General features: G+C 37.8%; 1 protein-coding gene across 1 annotated transcript in view; it reads left to right on the top strand.

Annotated features, from left to right (window-relative positions):
* Nucleotides 1-14,525, top strand: part of DSG3 (desmoglein 3) — a 31,025-nt gene extending 16,500 nt beyond the window's left edge. The window contains exons 9-16 of the mRNA XM_011974371.1: nt 1,906-2,177; nt 3,139-3,278; nt 4,376-4,600; nt 6,944-7,204; nt 10,103-10,242; nt 10,560-10,623; nt 11,958-12,241; nt 13,498-14,525. Coding sequence (XP_011829761.1) covers nt 1,906-2,177; nt 3,139-3,278; nt 4,376-4,600; nt 6,944-7,204; nt 10,103-10,242; nt 10,560-10,623; nt 11,958-12,241; nt 13,498-14,112 — 2,001 coding nt within the window. The 3' untranslated portion in view covers nt 14,113-14,525. The remainder of the gene's footprint in view (nt 1-1,905; nt 2,178-3,138; nt 3,279-4,375; nt 4,601-6,943; nt 7,205-10,102; nt 10,243-10,559; nt 10,624-11,957; nt 12,242-13,497) is intronic.
* The last annotated feature ends 9,052 nt before the right edge of the window (nt 14,526-23,577 follow it).

Genomic DNA, 23,577 nt, shown 5'->3' on the forward strand with positions numbered 1-23,577 from the left:
AGACTGGTCTTGAACTCCTGACCTCAAGTGATCCACCCACCTTGGCCTCCCAAAGTGCTGGGATTACAGGCATGAGCCATTGCACCCGGCCTTTGGTACAGCATTTTGGATTCCATGGGAGCATCCTTATTTAAACCTTAAATCCAGTTGAGCGACAGACCATATAATGCCTTAACAAGGGGCTGCTAAAAGCTGTACATGCAGACCTTTGTTACTCTACTCTTCAGGACTAGTGCTACAGCCATCCCCACTTGCAAAGGTTTTGTTATAAACTCCCAACAATGCCTGGGAGTGAGCTATTCTTTATCTCATGTATTGGTGTCATTCAGTCTCCCAAACTAGAAACGTGGCCCTTACCCCCGAATCATGGCATTTCCTCACAACATACAGCCTTAGAAATTGTCTTTGAAATCTGACTCTCCTCTACCTTCTTACTGCCTGTGCCCTGGACTGGCGTTGCCTCTCTTCTCTTAGGCGATTGCAGTCCCTCCTAATAGATATCCCTACCTTTTGTCTCTATTGACTTTGTTCTCCTCATTCTTACCAGTTCGCCACCACATTTTTCTTAAAAACAGTTTGGATCCCTTACTCTTCTCTTTAAAACCATCCCTAGCTCTACATTGGCTATGCAGTTGGCCCTCAACCCTAATTACCAACTCAAGTCACCTGCAACTTTCCCCAGACAGTAAGAGTGTAGGAACTATTGGAGAAACCCAGGCAGCAGTGGGTCCTTAAGGCTCCTCAGGTGACTCTACGGTCAGCCAGGGTTGCTAGCTGCTAGCCCTTTAAGATGAAATTCACAAGACGATTTGCCATCTGTATTCAGCCTGCAACTGCTTTCACCTATGCCTGGGTAATTTCTCGGCATCCTTCAACACCCAGCTTAGATGAATACCACTCAGGAACCCTTCATAGCTCTCCTAAGTAGAATTATTCCTTTGCTTTCACACACAGACCCTATAATCTCTTTTGCCTCTTACCCTTTGTATTATAGTTCCCTGTTTAGACATCTTTCTCTTCCGTTTCACTGGAAAATGCTTCAGCACACAAAGCCAGTCATTGCAAAGTTAAAACTTAAATCCAGATCTCTTACTTGAATCACTGTTAGTGATATACAGGTGTAACCAATATGAGCATTTTCTCATCTCATCACTCTCAAAAAAAATTTACTAGTGAATGAAGAAAAGTTATCCTGGGATTCCTCAGGCCTTGATTTGGGCCACCTCAATAAGGGGATCAAACAAATGGCTATCATGCAAGACCTTCTGAAAATGGGTCTACAAAGAGTTGCTGGGCCACCCACTCACTGCTTTGCAGGGACCTATTTGCCAACCAAGACTGTGAAAATAGTTTGCCTTTCCCACCTAGGAATTTTTAAAGTCAGGAAAGACACCCTTGCACATAAATCCAATGAAGATTCTGCAAATGACCATAACTGCCAGTTATAAGAATGTATTAGGGGGCTTGATTTGTTGAGTCCTCACTACACCCTGATGAGGTAAGGCTTTTTTTTCCAGAAGTGGAGAGGTGTGGATCAGAGAAACCAAACATTGTTCTCTGAGTCACACAGCTATTAAGCAGCAGAACCAGGATTCAAATCATGTTACCATAGCAAACTTGGGGTTCTTTCCACTGCACCTCATAGCCTAAAGAGACTATGATGATGTCTCGCTAGTCTGAAAGAAGTACCCTTCTTTGTAATAATCAGTATCAAACTGAGGTCTCATGAGTTAAGAATCCTAAAGCTTTCTCTATCTCAACATTACAATAATTTCTGAGGCTGTTTTGCTATTTAAAAACAAAAGAATTCATTCACAGCATCTTGCATAGTGTGCTGTCATCATCTACTGGGTTTGCGGGAGTATATTTTTGTGAAACTGCCTTCTAATTCTATGTTTTCACCAGGCTCTAGATTATGAACAACTACAAAATGTGAAACTTAGTATTGCTGTCAAAAACAAAGCTGAATTTCACCAATCAGTAATCTCCCGATACCGAGTTCAGTCAACCCCAGTCACAATTCAGGTAATAAATGTAAGAGAAGGAATAGCATTCCGTCCTGCTTCCAAGACATTTACTGTGCAAAAAGGCATAAGTAGCAAAAAATTGGTGGATTATATCCTGGGAACATATCAAGCCATCGATGAGGACACTGGCAAAGCTGCCTCAAATGTCAGGTAAGACTATTTTTATTTATATCTTATTTCTTGATGAGGTTTTAATCTATAAGCTATCACAACATAACACATAAACTATTATGTACCAAGAATAGAGATATGACATTGATAAAAACAAGAAACTGGGTAACTCAAGAAGTAACATTTAGCTAAATCATTAGGTGATCATCTAACTGTATTGGAAGCAAAGATAACGTAAGCATAAGTTACAGTGGAAACCAAGAGAAGAATGCCTTAGCCTATCAACAGAAATTGGGAACATGTCTCATGGAAACTTACAGTTGAGTCTTACAAAGGAGTAGAAGTGCACCATAAGAACATGTTTTAATCATATAAAGCAGCACATACAAAGACATATATGCCTAAAATATAACGGCACCATGCAAAATAATTGCTATATTATGTGGAGCAAGTACACAGGTATTTTATTTTATTGTGCACAGCAGAGTTGGAAAACTCAGCTAATATATGCTTAAAAATTATGAAATATGGGCCTGGCACAGTGGCTCACACCTGTAATCCCAGCACTTTGGGAGGCCGAGGTAGACGGATCACCTGAGGTCAGGAGTTCAAGACCTGCCTGACCAACATGAAGAAACCCCATCTCTACTAAAAATACAAAATTAGCTGTGCATGGTGGTGCACGCCTGTAATCCCAGCTACTCAGGAGGCTGAGGCAGGAGAATCGTTTGAACCCAGGAGGCAGAGGTTGTGGTGAGCTGAGATCACACCATTGCACTCCAGCCTGGGCAACAAGAGCAAAACTCCGTCTCAAAAAAAAGAATTATGAAATATGGCTCATCCATGCAATGTTAATTTTCTGTTGCTTTTTATAAAAGCATATTTCCATGTCAACATATATTAAATATGAATATACTAAATATAAAATGAGTCATTTTCATTAAATATGTAACATTCCACATTTGAAAGAAAACTATTTTTTTTTAATATTATGAAACAGGTATGTCATGGGACGTAACAATGGTGGTTACCTAATGATTGATTCAAAAACTGCTGAAATCAAATTTGTCAAAAATATGGACCGAGATTCCACTTTTATAGTTAACCAAACCATCACAGCTGAGGTTCTGGCCATAGACGGTAAGAAAAATATTTGAATCATTTTAGAGAAATGTTATTGTAATTGATGTTTCTCTATGCATAGATGATTATGATTATTCAACATATTATCTTTACCACTAGAGAGAGAGAATTATCTTTACCACTAGAGAGAGAATTATCTTAGGAGCATTGGGCCTCAAGTCTGAGGCAACTGAATCCAGGAGAGAAAACTAAGAGTTCCAACTTCTCAGTGGAGTTTAAACCAGCAAATTCTGTGTTAGGTCCCTATGGTTTGCAGTGGTTGAAGCAGAAATTTTTTGACCAACAGAAATCCCTGGGTGTGAGGTGATGGGTGAGGATTCGTAGACAAAAAAAAATCAAGGAAGCTCAACTTGAATGTGAGGTGCTTTAGTGAGGTACCTATAGAGACCTCATGTACTTTTATCATTGAACAATGCAATTTCCTCTTCTAGAATGTTTTAAAATAATATTCATTGAGTGTATGTGTTTCCCCAAGTATAAAATTAATTTATGTTGAAGGTAATAAAAAACATAACCCCCCCCAAAAAAAAATAAATATCAAAAATATTTCCATTTGGGAAAACAGGAAAAAAAGTAGTAAGGGTAACAACAGAAATGACTTATAATGCCCCCACAGAGAGATTTTTACTTCATTATATTTTATTTTCAACATTTAAAATTTTTATTTAATAAACTTTTATATCTTCAGTAATAAAAATACATAATTTTTTATTCCAAATAAAAAATGTGTGCTTTAGAAGCAAAAACCTTTCACACATTGATTACAAGTGAAATCAACACATTTAAGAAAGTTATTATTTTTGTGCTGATTTCATTTGAAATTGGTGAATTCATCATCTTACCGGTCTTGGGTTCAAGTATCTTATATTATTTTTCAATTAATTATAATTGGAGACATCGGCCTGTTTGGTAAATTTCAATTTGCTTTTTACAAGATGCAGAAATAGAATGACTTTTTTTACTTCTGAGGATAATATAGTATTTCATGAGAAGACACACTAAGTTGGCTGCAGAAAAGAGAAATGTAAAGATTCTCCTTTTTTGAACAACTTTGTTCTATACATTTCTTTAACTCTAAAACGTTGTTCTTACAGAATACACAGGTAGAACTTCTACAGGCACGGTATATGTTAGAGTACCCGGTTTCAGTGACAATTGTCCAACAGCTGTCCTCGATAAAGATGCGATTTGCAGTTCTTCTCCTTCTGTGGTTGTCTCCGCTAGAACACTGAATAATAGATACACTGGCCCCTATACATTTGCACTGGAAGATCAACCTGTGAAGTTGCCTGCCATATGGAGTATCACAACCCTCAATGGTGAGTAACAGTAAAGTTGCTTCTACAAATGCAAACTGCTCCTTTATATTTCCAGAAGGATAAGGAAGATCATTTAAGAGCAGGTCCTTCCAAAAGTAACTTGAAAAATTCTTTGCGATGAAGATGTGGTTGTAGCCTTGTGAATTATTTCTCTTTTCAGAAGAGAAAAGGAAGATATGCTGTTAGCACCATTCAATATTTTATTCTGAATCCTTTTTAGGGTTCATATGATATTTTAACATTTTAAATCTATTTATTTCTACTTCCATAGTGCACCCAAAAAAAAGATTAGAGTCAGGTATCTAGGTAGGGCACGGTGGCTCATGCCTGTATTCCCAGTACTTTGGGAGGCCAAGGTGAGAGGATCACCTGAGGTCAGGAGTTCGAGACCAGCCTGGCCAACATGGTAAAACCCCATTTCTACTAAAAATACAAAAATTAGCTAGGTGTGGTGGCGCATGTGTGTAATCCCAGCTACTCAGGAGACTGAGGCAGGAGAATCACTTGAGCCCAGGAGGCAGAGATTGCAGTGAGCTGAGATCGTGCCACTGCACTCCAGCCTGGGCAACAAGAGTGAAAACTCCATCTCAAAAAAAGAAAGTCAGATATCTATTTATCACAGAGCTGTTTAGATTTCTAAATACTAAATACATAAACTTGTTCTAATGGAGCAGTCTATGAGCAGACATGTAGCATGAAGAAGTCAGCCTGCTCAAGGCTCACAGGGAGTGCCACTTACACTGTCACTGGTCAGGAACCTTGAGAGCATAGTGGACTGAAATTTGCAAACCCTTTATCCAACAGGGAGGAGCTAATTCATTCTTTCTCTTTCCTAACCTTTATCATACTTATTTTACATTGTTTGTGCTTTCCAGAAGTGTCATAGAAATAGACATTAGACTTCCTAAAAGTCTCTGTCCTTTCTGGATTTTATAGTGATGATGGGATCACTTCAAACCCTTAGTAAACTCACTTTTCCCTAGCTCCTTTCTGAACCAGCCTTGCTTCCTTTCATGAATGTACATGCTGTTAAAGCATGTCCTTCAGTCCTAAGTAGCAGCCACTGCCAGAGTTACCAAAAGGATCTTGGTCTCCATGGTCATCTTCCCTTGGGCCCTCACACTTCTGGCATAAAGATCTATCTCCAAACTGTGCATGTAGCATTTTGCTCCAAATGAGTTTACTGGATATGTGACCAATGAACAGGCTGCCAAAGAAAGATCAGAGAGGGCCAGGATGTAGCACAAGACACACCTGCCCCAGTGTGACTGGGCAAGGCAACAGTGATTAGACTAGGTGGGCAAGGCACAATGTCAAAGGGTATGGTGGGATCAGAAAGGATTCAAGAAATGCAATACTGAACCTTACAGGAACTGTTGTGGGGTCCACTTAAAAAAAGGCAACATAGCAATGGGAGATAGAAAACAGTCTATTCTCAGGACTCAGATAGGCAATAGGCCATCACCACAAGGAAATCCCATATCATAGACCTGCAGCTCATGGTATAAGAACTGGGAAGAGCAGTTGAGGTAGTAGCAGCTAAAGTTGAAAGTTTTGATAAGTAAAACACAAGAACACAGAGTCAGGAACACATACACACTCACAGGGCCACACAAGTCCAAGGATGGGTGCAGACATACAAGAGAGTGGTTAAGCCCCAGAACAGGAGTGCCTGACTCTAAATGATGCTGCCCATCTTCTTTAGTGGGAAAAGCAGAGTAGAACTGAGTTTCATGGGGGAGGATAATGGGCCTACCTGCAGCAGAGAGGACAAGGAGGCAGGTATAGACAGATTTACCCACTTGAACCCGTTATAGCCCTCATCACTGCTCAAACCTCTCTCTATTATCAACCCTACTGTTTGTGGCAACTCTAACTCTGCTAATGAAAATAAGTAGTAAGAGCGTAAGACACTGCTGCGGTTGGAACAGGTCTTCCAAAGCTCGTGTGTTGAAAACTTAATCTCCACTGCAACAGTGTTGAGAGGTGAGACCTGTAAGATGTAATGAGGTCATGAGGTCTCTGTCCTCATGCATGGATTAATGGTGTTACCATGGGAGTGGGTTCATTACAGTAAGAGTGAGTTGTTTTAAGGGTGAGTTCAGCCCCCACTTGCTCTCCTGCTCTCTTGTCCTTCTGCCTTCCACCATGGGATGATGAAGTTCAAAGGCCTTTATCAGATTCTGACACCTTGATATTGAACTTCCCAGCCTTCAGAACTGTGAGAAATAAATGTATTTTCTTTATGAATTATCCAGTCTGTGATATTCTGTTATAGCAACACAAAACAGACTGAAAAGACACCTCATCCCACTGTTGATTTGCATGATTCTTTCTCTACAGCTACCTCGGCCCTCCTCAGAGCCCAGGAACAGGTAGCTCCTGGAGTATACCACATCTCCCTGGTACTTACAGACAGTCAGAACAATCGGTGTGAGATGCCAGGCAGCTTGACACTGGAAGTCTGTCAGTGTGACAACAGGGGCGTCTGTGGAACTTCTTACCCAACCACATGGCCTGGGACCAGATACGGCAGGTCGCCCTCAGGGAGGCTGGGGCCTGCCGCCATCGGCCTGCTGCTCCTTGGACTCCTGCTGCTGCTGTGTGAGTAGCCAATGTTTCATTCTCTGTTGGATGGGGTGTCCTCATTTGCAAAGGCCTCCATGCTACCCTACTCATCTGTGCAACGGGGAAAGAACATTCTCTGATGTTTTATAGGTAAAGCTAGGGGGAAATGGCATTTTCAGAAAGAATCTGAAATGTGTAACGTGTCACTTGCTAACAGTCTATATTAATATAGCAACACAAGTTATATATGTCAGACATTTAGAAGACAGCATGAGATAATCAAGAGAAAAGCGAATCATGAAGACTTTCTACACACTGTTAGTAATGTTCATGGTCAAAATTATGGCTTTATCCATGAGTGTGACACTTTCTAAGATGTTTTCTCCATATTCATTTCATCTCATGAGATTCTAAGATAAAAAGAGAACACTAGTCAAACTTAGGGAAATACAAATAGGGTATCATAGGCTAATATTAATTAATAGCATATGATGCTAATATTAACATCATATGTTATTAATGATGTTAATATTAACATCATATGCTATTAAGATAGCATAGGTTCTGAGAAGTTATTGCTTCATCTAGCATTTCCTCAAAATAGATTACCATCTGAATACGCATCCCCTTTAAGACCTTCACATTTAATATGACTAAGTTTATTAAACACATTTAGAAAACTATGCATAAGTATCCTTTTTCAATAAAGGTAAAATTTATTCAATAGATAGGTTTCTGAAAAGTTGTATTTGAATCAAAATCTTGTAAATCAAGTAGTATTTTGATTGTAAGAGGGCACTATTTAAAAGAACTTCCTGACTAATTCTTGTATAAACAAGAGAAATCCTTGCTAAATTCACACGTTCTTAATTTATTATAAAAATCACAGACTTTTAGAGTTAAAATTAATTTTATGATTATTTATTTTAAAACCACAAAAAGTAGAGAAAATGTGTAGACAACTACATGTATAACCATCACTTCAACTGAACAGATATTAATGTTTTGCAATATTTTTCAAGTCTGGTTTGAAAAGAAATAAATTGCTATAGATACAGCTAATTGCCACACATGCTATGTTTTTCCCTTCCTTATTCTCCAAAAGCATTTACTATTCTAAAGTTATTATATACCATTTAGTTTAAGAGCTGAAATTGACACTCAGAGATTTGGTTTTTCGATATCATATTAATCGAGTAGAAGAATCAAAAAATTTTAAGTACCTCTATGTGAATCACTATGCTAGCTTCTAGCTGAAAAGGAAACTTGATTTTGGTTTTCATGCATATCTAACTATAGGGGAAAAAATACCATGATAAAGCTATAATAAAAATTACTACAAAGGGGTAATTACAGAAGATTTTATGGAATAGAGGAATAATTCAATTGAGCCTTGAAGAATGATTAGGATATAATCGGTATAAAAAATGGAAAAGGCGTTTCCAAAAATTGACAGCATCAGCCAAGGCCAGAAAACACTTAATATTTTCTGTTTTAGGAATCATACAGCCTTGGAAGGCTAAAACATGGGGAAATTGTGGAAAGTGGAGGAGAAACAGAGAATGCATTGGGACTAATTTGAAAGGCCTACATACACGTGCTGTGGTGTTTGTGCTTTATCCTATGAGAAAGAGGAGCTGCTAAAAGCATTTGAATAAAAGACTAACATGATCATATCTGTATTTTAGAAAGACAACCCTGGCAACAGTGTGTACGGTAAATTAGAAAGGAAAGAACACTTAAGAGGTCATTGTAAGAGTTCGAAAGAGATGATGCAGGTCAAATTCAGAGCTGTGACATGAGACTGGAAAAGAAAGGACAAGTGTGCAGTGCATTACGGTGGTCCCTGGAGAGGACTGGGAGATGAATTGCTATAGTCTGAATGTGTGTGTCCCCCCAAAAAAATTCATATGTTGAAATTTAAACCCTAATGCAATAGTATTAACGAGTGGGGCCTTTACCTATATTAATTCAATCCTCACAACAACCTATGATGTAGATACTATTTATTGCCCCATTTTATGGATGAGTTAACTGAGCAAAGAAAGATGATATCACATGCCCAACATTACATAGCTGTTAAGTGGTACAGCCAAAATTTAAACCCTAGACTCTGACTCCAGAGGCTGCGTGCTTAAGCCCCTCACTAAGCTGCCTCTAAGTGAAGAGAGCTGAAACATTAGGATTCAGGTGGCCTTGGCAGAGCAGAGGTGGCAGGGGGGCCACTGACAACAAAGTGTAGGAAACACCTGCTTTCAAGAAAAAGTATTTCACTTTTGATCAGTCAACATGAGAATGACGTTAATCTTTATTGCCAAGGATGTGCACAGAAAGATATTTACACTGCCCGAAGAGCCCTCCAAGCTCAAGCCACAACTAAGAAATTCTTAAATCACAATTAAGAATGCATTGATAGCCATTTATTAGGTTATCACTCTAGTTACTGAGGGAGTTTTCTGGTTAATTACTGTTTACTAAGAGATAATTAGAGACTAGATTGCCAAAACACCATTGTGCCCACCTAAAATCTGGACCATTCTGGCCATATATTTATCTGTGTATTCACCTGACACAATATACATAGCCCCAAATGTGCAAATAAATGCAATAATCATAAAAATATATAAAAGAAAAGGATTGAGGAGCCAAACAGCCACTTTCACCATACATCAGTGCCTATTTTAAGACAACATGCCAAAAATAAAAAAAACAAGAAATGATCTGATCTGTCTCCTTCAATTTCATAATCACATGAAATTTTAGTGTGCTTACTGTACCAAGTTTCATTTGTAGAAACTAATTTTGGCTTTCATTAGGAATTTTCTACAAGTATTTAAGATACTGTATTTTCTTTGTAACATTTCTGACAATTGTCATGTTAAATAGTTCCTAAATTAGTCAAGTGTTCTGATGTTTTGTTTTGTTTTTCATTAGTGGCCCCCCTTCTGCTGTTGACCTGTGACTGTGGGGCAGGTTCTACTGGGGGAGTGACAGGTGGTTTTATCCCAGTTCCTGATGGCTCAGAAGGAACAATTCATCAGTGGGGAATTGAAGGAGCTCATCCTGAAGACAAGGTAAACATCCAGTTCATAAATTATTTATTTCAATTAAATAGAAAAAATGTTTGATTTACATTGAGATAGGAAAAGAGGCAAAAAGACATAAAAATAAGAGATTTCTTGACCTTCAGTTTGAGAGTCACTGCTGAATAGATGCAGGCTTTTAGGATTTTAGCTCTTCAGATGTCAAAATCATAAAAATGGTTATCCCTGCAAGAATTTGCACTTGTTGTAATGTTATCATTTGCAAATTTGCAAGGGGCCACATGTCACTATATTGTTCTGAAATCTAGCACACTTTTAAATTAATTTATTTTTCACATGGTTTGCAGGAAATCACAAATATTTGTGTGCCTCCTATAACAGCCAATGGAGCCGATTTCATGGAAAGTTCTGGTAAGTGGACATAAAATATTTGAAAGCAATGGTGAGTTAAGTGAGAGATATTCAAAAATAAGAAGTGGTTAAAATTAAAATTATCTTCTTAATAATTTCATCTGTGTGCACATGTCAGGAGCTGTTACCACTGAAATGGAGAAAAGCTGTTTTAATATTCTTATATTAGTCAACTCCCTGACATGTCTGGCTCCAATAAATTAATTTATCCATTGATGCCACCATTTTTAATATTTAAAGATTTGTTATACTTTTTCCAAACTTTAGTGAAGTATAGTTCTCAATCAATTACTAGTTTTTTAATTAGGAAAGACTTCACACATATAGAAAAATGTAAGGGAAAATATAACAAACATCTATGTATCTACCACCCAACTTTGTCTATTCCAAACATTGGTCACATTTTCAGTTAAAGTCTCATGTGCACATCCTCAATCCTGTTCTCCTTCTTCCTTCCCCAGAACTAACAGTATCCTGATTTCAGTTCAATCACTAATTCCTTCATTCAGTCATAATGGGACACGGTCACTTATGTTGTCATACAGGTCATACAGGTGAATTTGTTTATTTCTTTGGTTTTATCAAGTGGCTATTTCATTAATATTATCTGAGTGCCACAACTACTCAGTGAACTAAAAGAACAATAATAATGCCTAATATTAAAGTTTTGCTTAATTCCATACTTAGATTGTTTTCAAGTGTCCATCCTGCACAATCCACATGAGATTTCCCCAAATATGTAACTGTCTTCCTTTATCAGATGCTCCAATCCTCACCTGCTTTTCCCATTAGAATTACATAGCAAGAACTATATAAAGAATTATCTAGAAAAAATAACTTTCCATGAAAGCACAATGTAAAGGTAACAGGCTGAATAGTCGTGATTTATTAAATTCTTTTTAGGTACCAAGACATGCTAACTTGCATGATTACATTATGTATGTTTCCTCTTTGGTTTCCATACTGAGCTCATATGACTGCTGAATTATAATGTTTTTTCATTAAAACATACAAGCATTGCATTAGAAGCTTCCCATAGCTGGGTACTAAATAGCCTGTCTTTTCTATTTCTGGCTGTTGTCACTGAAAATCTTATTTCTTTGTACATTTTTAAAATTAGTATATTTGTAGAGCTTTTTCACCCACTTATATGCCCCCCTTTATGACTCTCACTTAACACACTGTGGGATGTTATCATCTCTAGTCATACAATTGTATTTTCTCCCACTTACTTGCTTTACGTGGTGACTGCTTATAGACACCCAAGACCCGTTCTATAAAAATGCAACAAATAACAGCATAAGATATTACAGAATGTTCTCCCTTGTTTTTAGAAGTTTGTACAAGTACGTATGCCAGAGGGACAGCGGTGGAAGGCACTTCGGGAATGGAAATGACCACTAAGCTTGGGGCAGCTACTGAATCTGGAGGTGCTGCAGGCTTTGCAACAGGGACAGTGTCAGCGGCTGCTTCAGGATTCGGAGCAGTCACTGGAGTTGGCATCTGTTCCTCAGGGCAGTCTGGAACCATGAGAACAAGGCATTCCACTGGAGGAACAAATAAGGACTATGCTGAAGGGGCAATAAGCATGAATTTTCTGGACTCCTACTTTTCTCAGGTAATTCGGTGAAAAACTTTGTTTCTTGGTTATCTTTTTTACATTAGAGATCTTTTTATTTGATTATATACTTCAGTTTTGCGGTTCTTTTTATTTACAGCTTGTTAAAATGTAAGAAAAAAGTGGTTTGTTAGTTTTTTTGCCAAAATAATACAGATAACCTAAGGTAGCTGTCAAAATTGGGTCACTGATGAAAAGAAGAATGGGAGCCAAGCATAGTGGTACATGCCTGCAGTCCCAGCTACTCGGGAGGCTGAGGTGGGAGGATTGCTTGCCCCCAGGAGGTAGAGGCTGCAGTGAGCTATGATGGCACCACTACACTCCAGCCTGGGTAACAGAGTGAGACCTCATCTCTAAAATAAATAAATTAATAATAAAAGAAGAATGAGTAGATAACCACAACATGAAAGCATATAGCAAGTAGTATCTCATTCCTCCAACTGAACAAACAACTGAGGGCAAATCTCTTTTATATGAGAATTTCCAACATCTTCTTTAGGAATACAAATCAGTTCACTTTGGATTTCCTATATCATAAAGGATATCCAAATACCCGTGTGTGCATTTTCCTGAGAGAGTGGTATAGTATTCACATTATCAAAAGAGTCTCGGTCTAAAAAAGTTGAAGAACCACTGAATTAATGACCCCCAAAAAAGGGGAGGCAAAAAGAACAGGATGGAAGATCAGTGATGGGAGGAATGACATGTCAGGAAGCATAGAACAGAAAAGGAACATGGGTACAAAACAGACAAGACTTTGAAAAGTAGCATGCTTGCCTCTCATTTGATAACCAAAGATTAGTGGGTAGACAGGCATGGTTAGAATGGATCTCACATTGAGTTTTGGTATTGATACTGGTAAGTGCCAAGGTTTGACCTAGTATCCAAGCAGACAAAGAGTGATATTGTGTTTGAAGAAAGACTGAGGGGAAGGGGAGAAAGGGAGGGATTGTTTGAGATGAGGATTCTTGGGATATTTCTAGGTGGGATGTGTGTTACAGCCACAGGTCAGGCTCCCACAAGGTTTGTAGAATCTAGACAAAGGTTCTAGCCCAATTTTGAGGGAATGTCAACCATACTTTTGTCCAAACACCAGATAATTTTTTGAACAAGATTGTTAGTAGACAGTGTCCTTTACTTATATGGATTACCTGATTTGGGTATTCATAATCCAAATGAGTTCTACAAACAGTATTATATTGTTCAATTGACTCTTTCTTAAAATTCATTTTTTTCCCACTTTTTCTCTGTCTTAGAAAGCGTTTGCCTGTGCGGAGGAAGACGATGGCCAGGAAGCAAATGACTGCTTGTTGATCTATGATAATGAAGGCGCAGATGCTACTGGTTCTCCTGTGGGCTCCGTGGGTTGTTGCAGTTTTATTGCTGATGACCTGGATGACAGCTTCTTGGACTCACTTGGCCCGAAATTTAAAAAACTTGCAGAGATAAGCCTCGGTGTTGATGGTGAAGGCAAACAAGTTCAGCCACCCTCTAAAGACAGTGGTTATGGGATTGAATCCTGTGGCCGTTCCACAGAAGTCCAGCAGTCGGGATTTATTAAGTGCCAGACTTTGTCAGGAGGTCAAGGAGCTTCTGCTTTGTCCATCTCTGGGTCTGTCCAGCCAGCTGTTTCCATCCCTGACCCTCTGCAGCATGGTAACTATTTGGTAACGGAGACTTACTCGGCTTCTGGTTCCCTCGTGCAACCCTCCACTGCAGGCTTTGATCCACTTCTCACACAAAATGTGATAGTGACAGAAAGGGTGATCTGTCCCATTTCCAGTGTTCCTGGCAACGTAGCTGGCCCAGCGCAGCTACGAGAGTCACACACTATGCTCTGTACAGAGGATCCTTGCTCCCGTCTAATATGACTAGAATGAGCTGGAATAGCACACTAACCAAATCTGGATCTTTGGACTAAATTATTCAAAATAGCATAGCAAAACTCACTGTATTGGGCTAATAATTTGGCACTTACTAGCTTCTCTCATAAACTGATCACGATTATAAATTAAATGTGTGGGTTCATACCCCAAAAGCGATTATGTTGTCACTCCTAATTCTCAAGTACTATTCAAATTGTAGTAAATCTTAAAGTTTTTCAAAATCCTTAAGATCATATTCGCCAGGAAATTTTCCTAAACATTCTTAAGCTTCTATTTTTCCACTGCCAAAGGAAGGTGTTTATCATTTTAAAATGCAATGTGGTTTAGTGGATTAAGCAGGAGCACTGGTTCTTATCTCCGTTGCCTTTTCTTATATCATTGATAATGATGTAAGAATCACAAGGTATTTGCTAAAGCATTTTGAGCTGCTTGGAGAAAGGGAAATAGTTGCAGTAGAGTTTCTTCCATCTTTTTGGTGCTGGGAGGCCATACATGGGTCTTTTCCTCAAGCTAAGGGGTATAAGCTTATGCATTAAATTTGCTACATCTATATTTCACATATTCTCACAATAAGAGAATTTTGAAATAGAAATATCATAGAACATTTAAGAAAGTTTAGTATAAATAATATTTTGCGTGTTTTAATCACTTTGAAAGGATCTATGCAAAGAAAATATTTTACATTGAGCTCCTTCCTACACACATCTCAGTAACAGATCCTGTGTTAGTCTTTGAAAATAGCTCCTTATTTTTTAAATGTCAGTGAATAGATGTAGCATACATATGATGTATAATGACGTGTATTATGTTAACAATGTCTGCAGATTTTGTAGGAATACAAAACATGGCCTTTTTTATAAGAAAAAAGGGCCAATGACTAGAATAACACATGGGGCAATCTGTGAATATGCATTATAAGCAGCATTTCAGAAAAGTAGTTGGTGAAATAATTTTCAAGTCAAAAAGGGATATGGAAAGGCACTTATGAGTAACCTCTATTTTTTTAAGCCTTGCTTTTAAATTAAACAGCTACAGCCATTTAAGGCTTGAGGGTAATAAAGCTTGAGAGTAATAATGTTAGCTTAGCAAAGGTTTAGATGTATTACTTCATGCATGCTACCATGATAGTAATGCAGCTCTTCGAGTCATTTCTGGTCATTCAAGATATTCGCCCTTTTGCCCATAGAGAGCACCCTACCTCACGTGCTTACTGATATTGTTTTAGCTGATCACAAGATCATTATCAACCTCCATTATTCCTTATTGTATATAAAATACAGAGTTTTATATTTTCCTTTCTTCTTTTTTTGCCATATTCAAAACCTAAATTTGTTTTTGCAGGTGGAATGCAAAGTAATCAAGTGTTTGTGCTTTCACCTAGAAGGGTGTGGTCCTGAAAGAAAGAGGTCCCCTAAATATTCCCCACCCTGGTGCTCCTCCCTCTCCCTGGTACCCTGACTACCAGGAAGGCAGGTGCTAGAGCAGCTGGAGAAGTGAGGCAGCCTGTGCTTCCACAGACGGCGGTGCTGCTGCAACAAGGCTTTCAATGCGCCCGTCTTACGGGAGAGAAGCTAGATCCTGTGCAGCAGCCCGGTAAGTCCTGAGGAGGTTTCATTGCTCTTCCTGCTGCCGCTCTTTGCTTCTCAATGTTGGCTCGCTCTGGGGTCTAGAGCACATGCAGCTAACTTGTGCCTCTGCTTACGCATGAGGGTTAAATTAACAACCATAACCCCTATTGGAAGTTCAAAGGTGTATTCAGGATCCTCCAAGCATTTTAACCTTGCCTCTTAAAACCCAATTTACCATGAAATGGGAATTTTGCTGCATTGTTAAACTGCAGAGGAAATCATGCTATAGTAATAAAGCTTATATAAGAGAGAAATTGAAATTAAATGTTTTTAAATTTCAAAAAAAATCAGCCTTTAGGATGACTTAAAAATTGATTTGCCATGTAAAATGTATCTGCAATTTTTATACAAAACTTGTTTTAAGCAGAAAATTTTAAAACTTTACTACTTGATGTATTATACATTTTGAACCATATGTATTAAACCATAAACAGTGTAACATTGTTATAATAAAACCAGCAATAAATTTATAAGTAAAAAATGAACTACTCTCTATATTAATAGTTATTAAGAAATATGATTATAAAACAGCAGTCCTCAACCCTTCTAGCACCAGGAACCACTTTTGTGGAAGACGATTTTTCCACAGACGGCGGCAGGGATGGTTTCAGGATGAAACTATTCCACCTCAGATCATCAGGTATTATCATAAGAAGCAGGCAACCTAGATCCTGCATACGCGCAGTTCACAATAGGGTTCACGCTCCTGTGAGAATCTAATGCCACTGCTGATCAGACAGGAGGTAGAGCTCAAGCTGGATTGCTCACTTGCCCGCAGCTCACATCCTGCTACGGCCTGGTTCCTAACAGGCCACAGCCAGGTACTGTTGGGGATGGGGGTGGGGGAGGGGTTGGGGACCCCCTGATATAAAATGACTCACATATGTATTTTTATCAGTATTTTAGCTATTTTTTCTAGCTGATTCCTTTTCTGCATCTTCCAGGCAGGAAGGAAGGATCTTGAGATTCAGGATGACTCCAGGTGGACATAGTACAGGAGAAAGTGCTGGATGAGGTCAGGGCAGAGGGCCTTTACTAACTGGATGCTTTAAGTCATTTGCTGTTTATTTTGTAAGTTGCAATTGTCTCTCGGGTAACTGAGAGATCATTGTTGTGACATTCAAAAGTTGTGACATTCTAAGATGACTTGGAGAGAAAAGTTGGAGTAAAGAGAAAGTAATGTTTACAATCTAGCCTGATGAAAAACATGTACCATGTCACTGGTGAAAGCCATCAGCCCCAGAAGTGGAACTGTTTTTCCGTACATGCTAAAGTCCATATGCCTCCTTTTAAAAGATGCCACAGAATAAGTCCCTCCAATGCTTCAGAACTTTCTTCTGGCTGACCTTCCTCCTTAAATATGGATAATGAGGTTTGGACATGGAGTATAGGGAGAAAAAAAAATGGATTAAAGCAAATATTGAGTAAAGAATGGTAGTTGGCTTAACTCAAATGTTTCAAATCAATTCCAGGAAAATGAAAGTCATGTAGATAAAATCCAAAAATATTACTAGCTTCTTCTATTCATAGAAAGTTCAAGGAACAAAAGTGACAAAATTGGTTAATTTAACTTGAGGACCTTCATACATGAGGTAAGAGTGTGAATGGAACACGTTCGACTGACTAGTTTCAATGCAACTAACAATTTAGAAACAATTAAAAGTTAAGAATCCTTCTTGTTCTTGCATTTCCATGTTGTCTCGTATCTTCTTCTGGGTCTACAAAGAGGAATACTGAATTAGAGATTATACGGTTTAACAGCGTTCAATAACATAGTCTTAGATGGTTTTATGAAAAGGGGATGATTGATAAGACAAGAAGATAAAAAATCATTTAAATTCCAGAAGCCAGAAACCACAGACGTTTTCCATGATGAACGCTGAGACTCCTCTTGCTTTGCTGTCCAGAGTGTGCTGAGATTACCTCCGTGGCCAAAGACATCAGGCTGTGGTCTGATTGGTGTCTTTACTTCCTTTTTCTTCTACAGTTTGACTCATTTTTACAAATACAAAACAAAAAAATGTAGACACAATAGAGATATAATTAAAACTCAAGAGGATAAAGTCTGAACAACAAGTACAAATGGATACGGTTATCAGAGCAAGAAGAAAAGAGACATTAGTGAAGGTTACCAAGTGGTCAAGAGAGCTACATACTCTAATTCAATTCTAGAGTAATCCTTAGATTACAGGCATGGAAACAGAGACTCAGAGAAGCAAAGTAGCCTTCTCAAGGTTGCACAATAAGTGGCACAAATGTGAAAGTTGATCAATAGTTGTCCGGAAATAATAACTATTACTCTCAGAATAATCTGTTCACTTCCAGTCTAAGACTTGAGTAAAACATTAAAAATTAAAAAGAATACAAAGAAAGTGAAAATTATAAAAAGAATTAGAAATCTAGATGTAATTTTAAAGATTAAAGAAGTAGTATAATGTAGGCATATGTGTGTGTGGGAGGGAGAGAGAGAGAGTGACAGAGAGAGAGAGAGAGAGAGAGAGAGAGAGAGAGAATGCTAATACATGATTTGCTGCTATTTTGAAGTACATGCGGAGGTTTTCCTTTCAGGGGTCAGTGACCAGGTCTCTTCCACAACCAATAACTAATCAGAATGAGCCAAAAGCCTAAATTGCAGAAACAAGTATTTAGCTGAATTTAAATTACAATTTTTGTATTTTAATACAAAATTAAAATGCAATTTTATACAATTATAACTGATGTAAGTACTGAAAAAAACTACCTGGAATCTCTTTCTCAGTAAACTCCCTAAGAATTACTTTGATAAAACACTATTTAGAAGAGGTTGTATGAAATGTATCCAGATACGAAATGATTACCTTAAACAGGTCCTTCCAGCTCAGTGTTTCCATGATTTGTGGAAAAGAACATGTTATAACAACTACAAATTTTTTACTCCTTGAAGTCAGTTTCATTTCTACTTTGATTTTCCTAAAGAACATGGTACCACTATATTTTCAATTTTACACCTCAGAACATCTCGGATGTTTTCTGTGTGCAGAATTCATCATTACTAAGTTAGCAAACAGTGAATTTTATGTGACAACACAGAGAATCAAATGATAATATAAGCAAAACACTGATATTGAAACAATGTGTATGTCCTCATTTTCCCAGAAGGCAGAAGAAGTATTTATGTTCTTTCACAATCAAAAGAAGGATTGGAAGGAACTTTCCTGATTATAAAGCAGTGAAGAATCAGGTAATCCTGTATTTATTCAAATGACATAATGACGTGATTTTCAATCCTGCAAGGAGACACTGTTACTAAGTGAAAAATGAGTATTTAAACACAAAATATGAGATTAACTTCAGTCATGTCTTCTCATGTCCAACTGACTTCTACTAATAAGATTTACATGGTCATAACTCAGATGAAACACACACACGCCCACATTCTTGCCTTAGGTAACCTCATGGCTTGGCAGAGCTAAAGCAGGGTCTTTCCATTATCAAATACATGGACCAGACGCTAATGCTTAGTGTACATTGCAGACACAAAGTTTCCACATTTAAGAATTCTCCTATCTAGCTTTATTATTTTAGAAAATAATAATAATCACCTAGATTTTGCACCTAAATTTCTTTAGGTAAGCTATGGTGAAAAAGCCTTATTTAACCAGACTTTCAGTTATTTTCAACCAGCTCTGACATCCCCAACATTTAATTAGTAAAAAATATGCAATAAATCCTTAGTCTAGTAAGTTCTGACGATATCTACCTTCCTGCATCTTCCCTCTTTTTCTCAGCTGTTACACATTGCTATGAATTTTTCCTCAGAACATATTTTGTGGCTGCTAACTATCTGATATCTAAGTTGATTTTCTAACTTGCCACTGTTTCTACATACACTCTCTTGGATCCTGGAAATGTTCTCTTTCGTGCTGGTCTTTGAATATTCTTTCAAAGAGGCAAACTTATAATGAAGGCATATGCTACCAAGACAACAACAGACCTCCTACTTCATGCAACAAAGGCTCACCCAGGGCCTGTCAAACAAGCCGGTGCATGCTATTGCTACTTTTGCCAACGCTGGCTAGAAAAGGGTATCTCTACTGAAGGAACAAGTCAGGAGATGTTCGGGAATATAGAGAATGGGCTGTCAACCTAAGAAAACCTATTAAAGTTTACAAAAAACAAAAAACAAACAATGAAACCACTACCAAAGGAACTAAGAGAATTTTTAAAAATCTCACTCCATTAGTCAATCAAAATAACTATATTTTAATGATTAACAAACATTAAACTTGAAAAGGTTTCTATTTTGTTTTTTTGTGTGCATTTAAGTTAATGGTTAAGAGTTCAGGCTTTGGAGACATACCACATACTTGAGTTCAAATCCCCGTTTCCCAACTTACTAACTTTATGGTTTGGGGCAAGTTTCTTAATCTCTCTGAACATCTCTGGACTATTATTATGAAGATAATAATAGCTTCTATTTCACACAGTTTCTGTAAAGTTACAAGAATGCACTTTGAACATAGTAAATGCTCATAAAGATTTGTTTTCTTTTTTTACTGTATTTTAAATCTTCAAGATGAACTCAAATCATCTCAAAGTTAAGAGTTCTAATGTACAAACTACTGAAACCACAGAATCTCGAAATATCCCTATTGTATGATCCAAAGCCCTCCTTTTATATGGATGCTTAAATTGAGGCTGAGAAGTAACTCGGGGATGAATTTCAGAGTTAAGAATTGGCTAGGCTGATTCTCTTTTTGCTACTGCCACCACAATATGTCTTTTTTATTAATTTTTTGCCTTAGCCACAAGGATTGCCCTAGTCTTCTCAGCACTGGAAATTCCGATGAATACACAGTCCAATGGAGATGTGCCAGTTCATAACAAATTGTTATCTTGTATACCCAAACTGATCAGAATCACCAGATGATTGCCATTTTTCGGTTCAGCTTCCTTGGAAAAGTGAATTTAGGCTTCTAATTGAATTCCTGTGTTCAGGTGGATATCGAATGTGACAGGGTCGTGTAGGTTGTTTCTATCATGTTGCAATAGGGTCATGGGCAGGATGGATGGCTTCTTTCTTCTTCTTCTTACTAGAAATGACATAGTAAGTATTCCAAATAGAAATGACATAGTAAGTATTCCAAAGAATACTTACTATGTCATTTCTACCAGCTAGATGGGACAGCCAGATGGCTCTGGAAAAAAAAAAAAAACAGTTATTTGAAAACTAGCATGAAAAGAATGACGCTAATCGACCCCACTTCCATTGGATATATATTTTATTGTTACTAGAATAGTGACAAACTGCATGAAAAAAGACCACATTTTATGTTCAGTTTCTATATGATTTATGGATCATTATCACTGCTGGGCAAGTGAAAAATGAGCTTATTTGCAAATGCCAGCTGACCCATCATAAAATGGAAGGAAGTGAAATCTGTCTTTACCTTTGCATGTTTATTCTTTATTTCTAGCACATGACATGCCTGATGTCTTCATATTCACTGCTACCTGCTTCCTCTAAAAACTGGCCATAACTAGTTGATAAGTTTTTTAATGTTTGAGAAATTAATTCACAGTAAGGTATAAATCACGAAAAGCACTTTGTTACTTTTCTCTGAAGTGTGTGTCTTTAATGTTTAGAATATTTGTTGACTGCATAAACAAAGTGAATTTTCATTCTCATTAAGCAATAGGTTAGGAGGTAAAGCAACTTGAGAACTCACACTATCCAGGATCCCTCCAATTGCACATTTCACATCTGTCCATGTAGACCACTTCTGTGCACCGGGGACAAAGGCCTCACATTCTGACCCATTGAGCATACTCTGTAGACTCAAGATTTCAAATATTGAAAATTCTGGGGTATAGAGTAGACTGATTCTCCCACAGTGTCAGACAATGAAAACTCGCCATGGCAATTTTATGAACCATACAGCAATTCTTCACATGAGGTTTTACATGGATTTCACATTATCCAACTCCGAATCTTTTCTGTAATACTGTTCTGCTTAACCTGTTGTCATCAACTTTACTACTTACTTTAGATTAATGTTCTAATCCCACAGTTAAGAAAGAAGTACAATGATACACTTTCTTCCTCTCTCATACTCATAAGAGAATTAATCATAAGCAGTCTTTGTTGACTGACGTAACTTTATTGTAGCTGATTCTGCATCACATGGGTGTAACTCTCTCCAAAGGTATAATGTCATTCACATATTGTTCTAGCTGCAGAGACGGCCACTGGGAGGAGGAAGACATTACAGTAAATGTGCAGAAGATTGCCTAGCTAAGTAAGGGGTCAGCTTTCAAGATACACAGTAATGTTCATAGTGAACACAGTCATTTTTTAAAATTTTAACCACAATTGTCCTCGGACAAGCTGAAAAGGGTCATTGTGAGCATTACATCTAAACTATCTAGAGCAATTTTTTTCCCATTGCCTTCTTTGTATCAAACTTTTTTTGCTTAATCAGTTTGCTTAATCTTTAAACATATCTCTGTCTCATAAAACCTCCACTTGGAGTGAGAATTAGAAGAGGTGATATAACTCAATCTAGGTCTACTTAAAAAAAAAAAAAATGGCTATATAATTTGAACAAAATGGGTTTAAAAACAAATATTTTCAGCCAGGCGCAGTGGCTCACGCCTGTAATCCCAGCACTCTGGGAGGCCAAGGTGGGTGGATCACGAGGTCATGAGTTCAAGACCAGCCTGACCAACATGGTGAAACCCCGTCTCTACTAAAAATACAAAAATTAGCCAAGCGTGGTGTCATGTGCCTGTAATCCCAGCTACTCAGGAGGCTGAGGCAGGAGAACCACTTAAACCTGGGAGGCGGAGGCTGCAGTGAGCTAAGATTGTGCCACTGAACTCCAGCCTGGGCGAGACAGCAAGACTCTGTCTCAAAAAAAAAAAAAAAATTTTCCTGAAATTCTAGACACCAGAGACAATGTTTTGGTTCTCTTCTATTATAATATCTGAAAGACTGCTTCGACTCTCCAGTTCCCTGGCTGTGTACAGATAGCTAAGTTAATTAAATTACTATTTATCATGTTACGGGGTTTTCAACTACTTTTGCTACAGAAGTAAAGTTACTAGATAGAAATAATTTGCCATTCACAATATCCAACCTGGGATTCAAGAATAACAATATCGTAATTGTAGTCAGCACAGTTCATGAAGTATGTCCTCCAAAGTAGATGACATTCACAAGCTCACACCCTCAGATGGAGAAGCCCTGTGATCAAGGCTAAGGTTCCCATCTCCTTCCCTGATGGAACCCATGTTCCTCCTCAACCTGAGAAGAATAGCAGAACACAAGTGGGTAAGTTCATTACTGAATAGCCTTAAATGTGCTCCAATCATTTTAACAAAGTAAATCCTTCACAAATTTCAGACTGTTACTATTAACAAATTAGTACATTGACTGAAATTTTCAAGCCACCACCAAAAAGACTAATTTGTAAAGTAAATTAAAATAAATAACTAATTACTTTAAATTCTTGTTTTTTCTTCAGAATGAAAATCATGTACTTTTGAAATTGTGTATCTCTCAACCAAAGTACTTACCATGATCATTCTAGGTCATTTGGAAAGATTTTTAAACCCACTATTTTACTTCCGGGTTCACTCTCCAAAGCTACTGCATTGCTTCTATTTCACTTTTTCCTCGCACATAAGAATGTCATTGTCTATCTACGAACGAATGAAATAATTGCCAAAAACCAGTTTTGTTTGTTTTTTCTGTCTTCTGAGGGTTATTTATTTATTTATTTCTGGGTATCTCCCTAAGCTCATTAGTCACAATGGGTCAGTGTGGTGGTTTCTGTCTGAC

This window comes from Mandrillus leucophaeus, unplaced genomic scaffold, assembly GCF_000951045.1.
Source record: "Mandrillus leucophaeus isolate KB7577 unplaced genomic scaffold, Mleu.le_1.0 Scaffold145, whole genome shotgun sequence".
NCBI classification, from domain to species: domain Eukaryota; kingdom Metazoa; phylum Chordata; class Mammalia; order Primates; family Cercopithecidae; genus Mandrillus; species Mandrillus leucophaeus.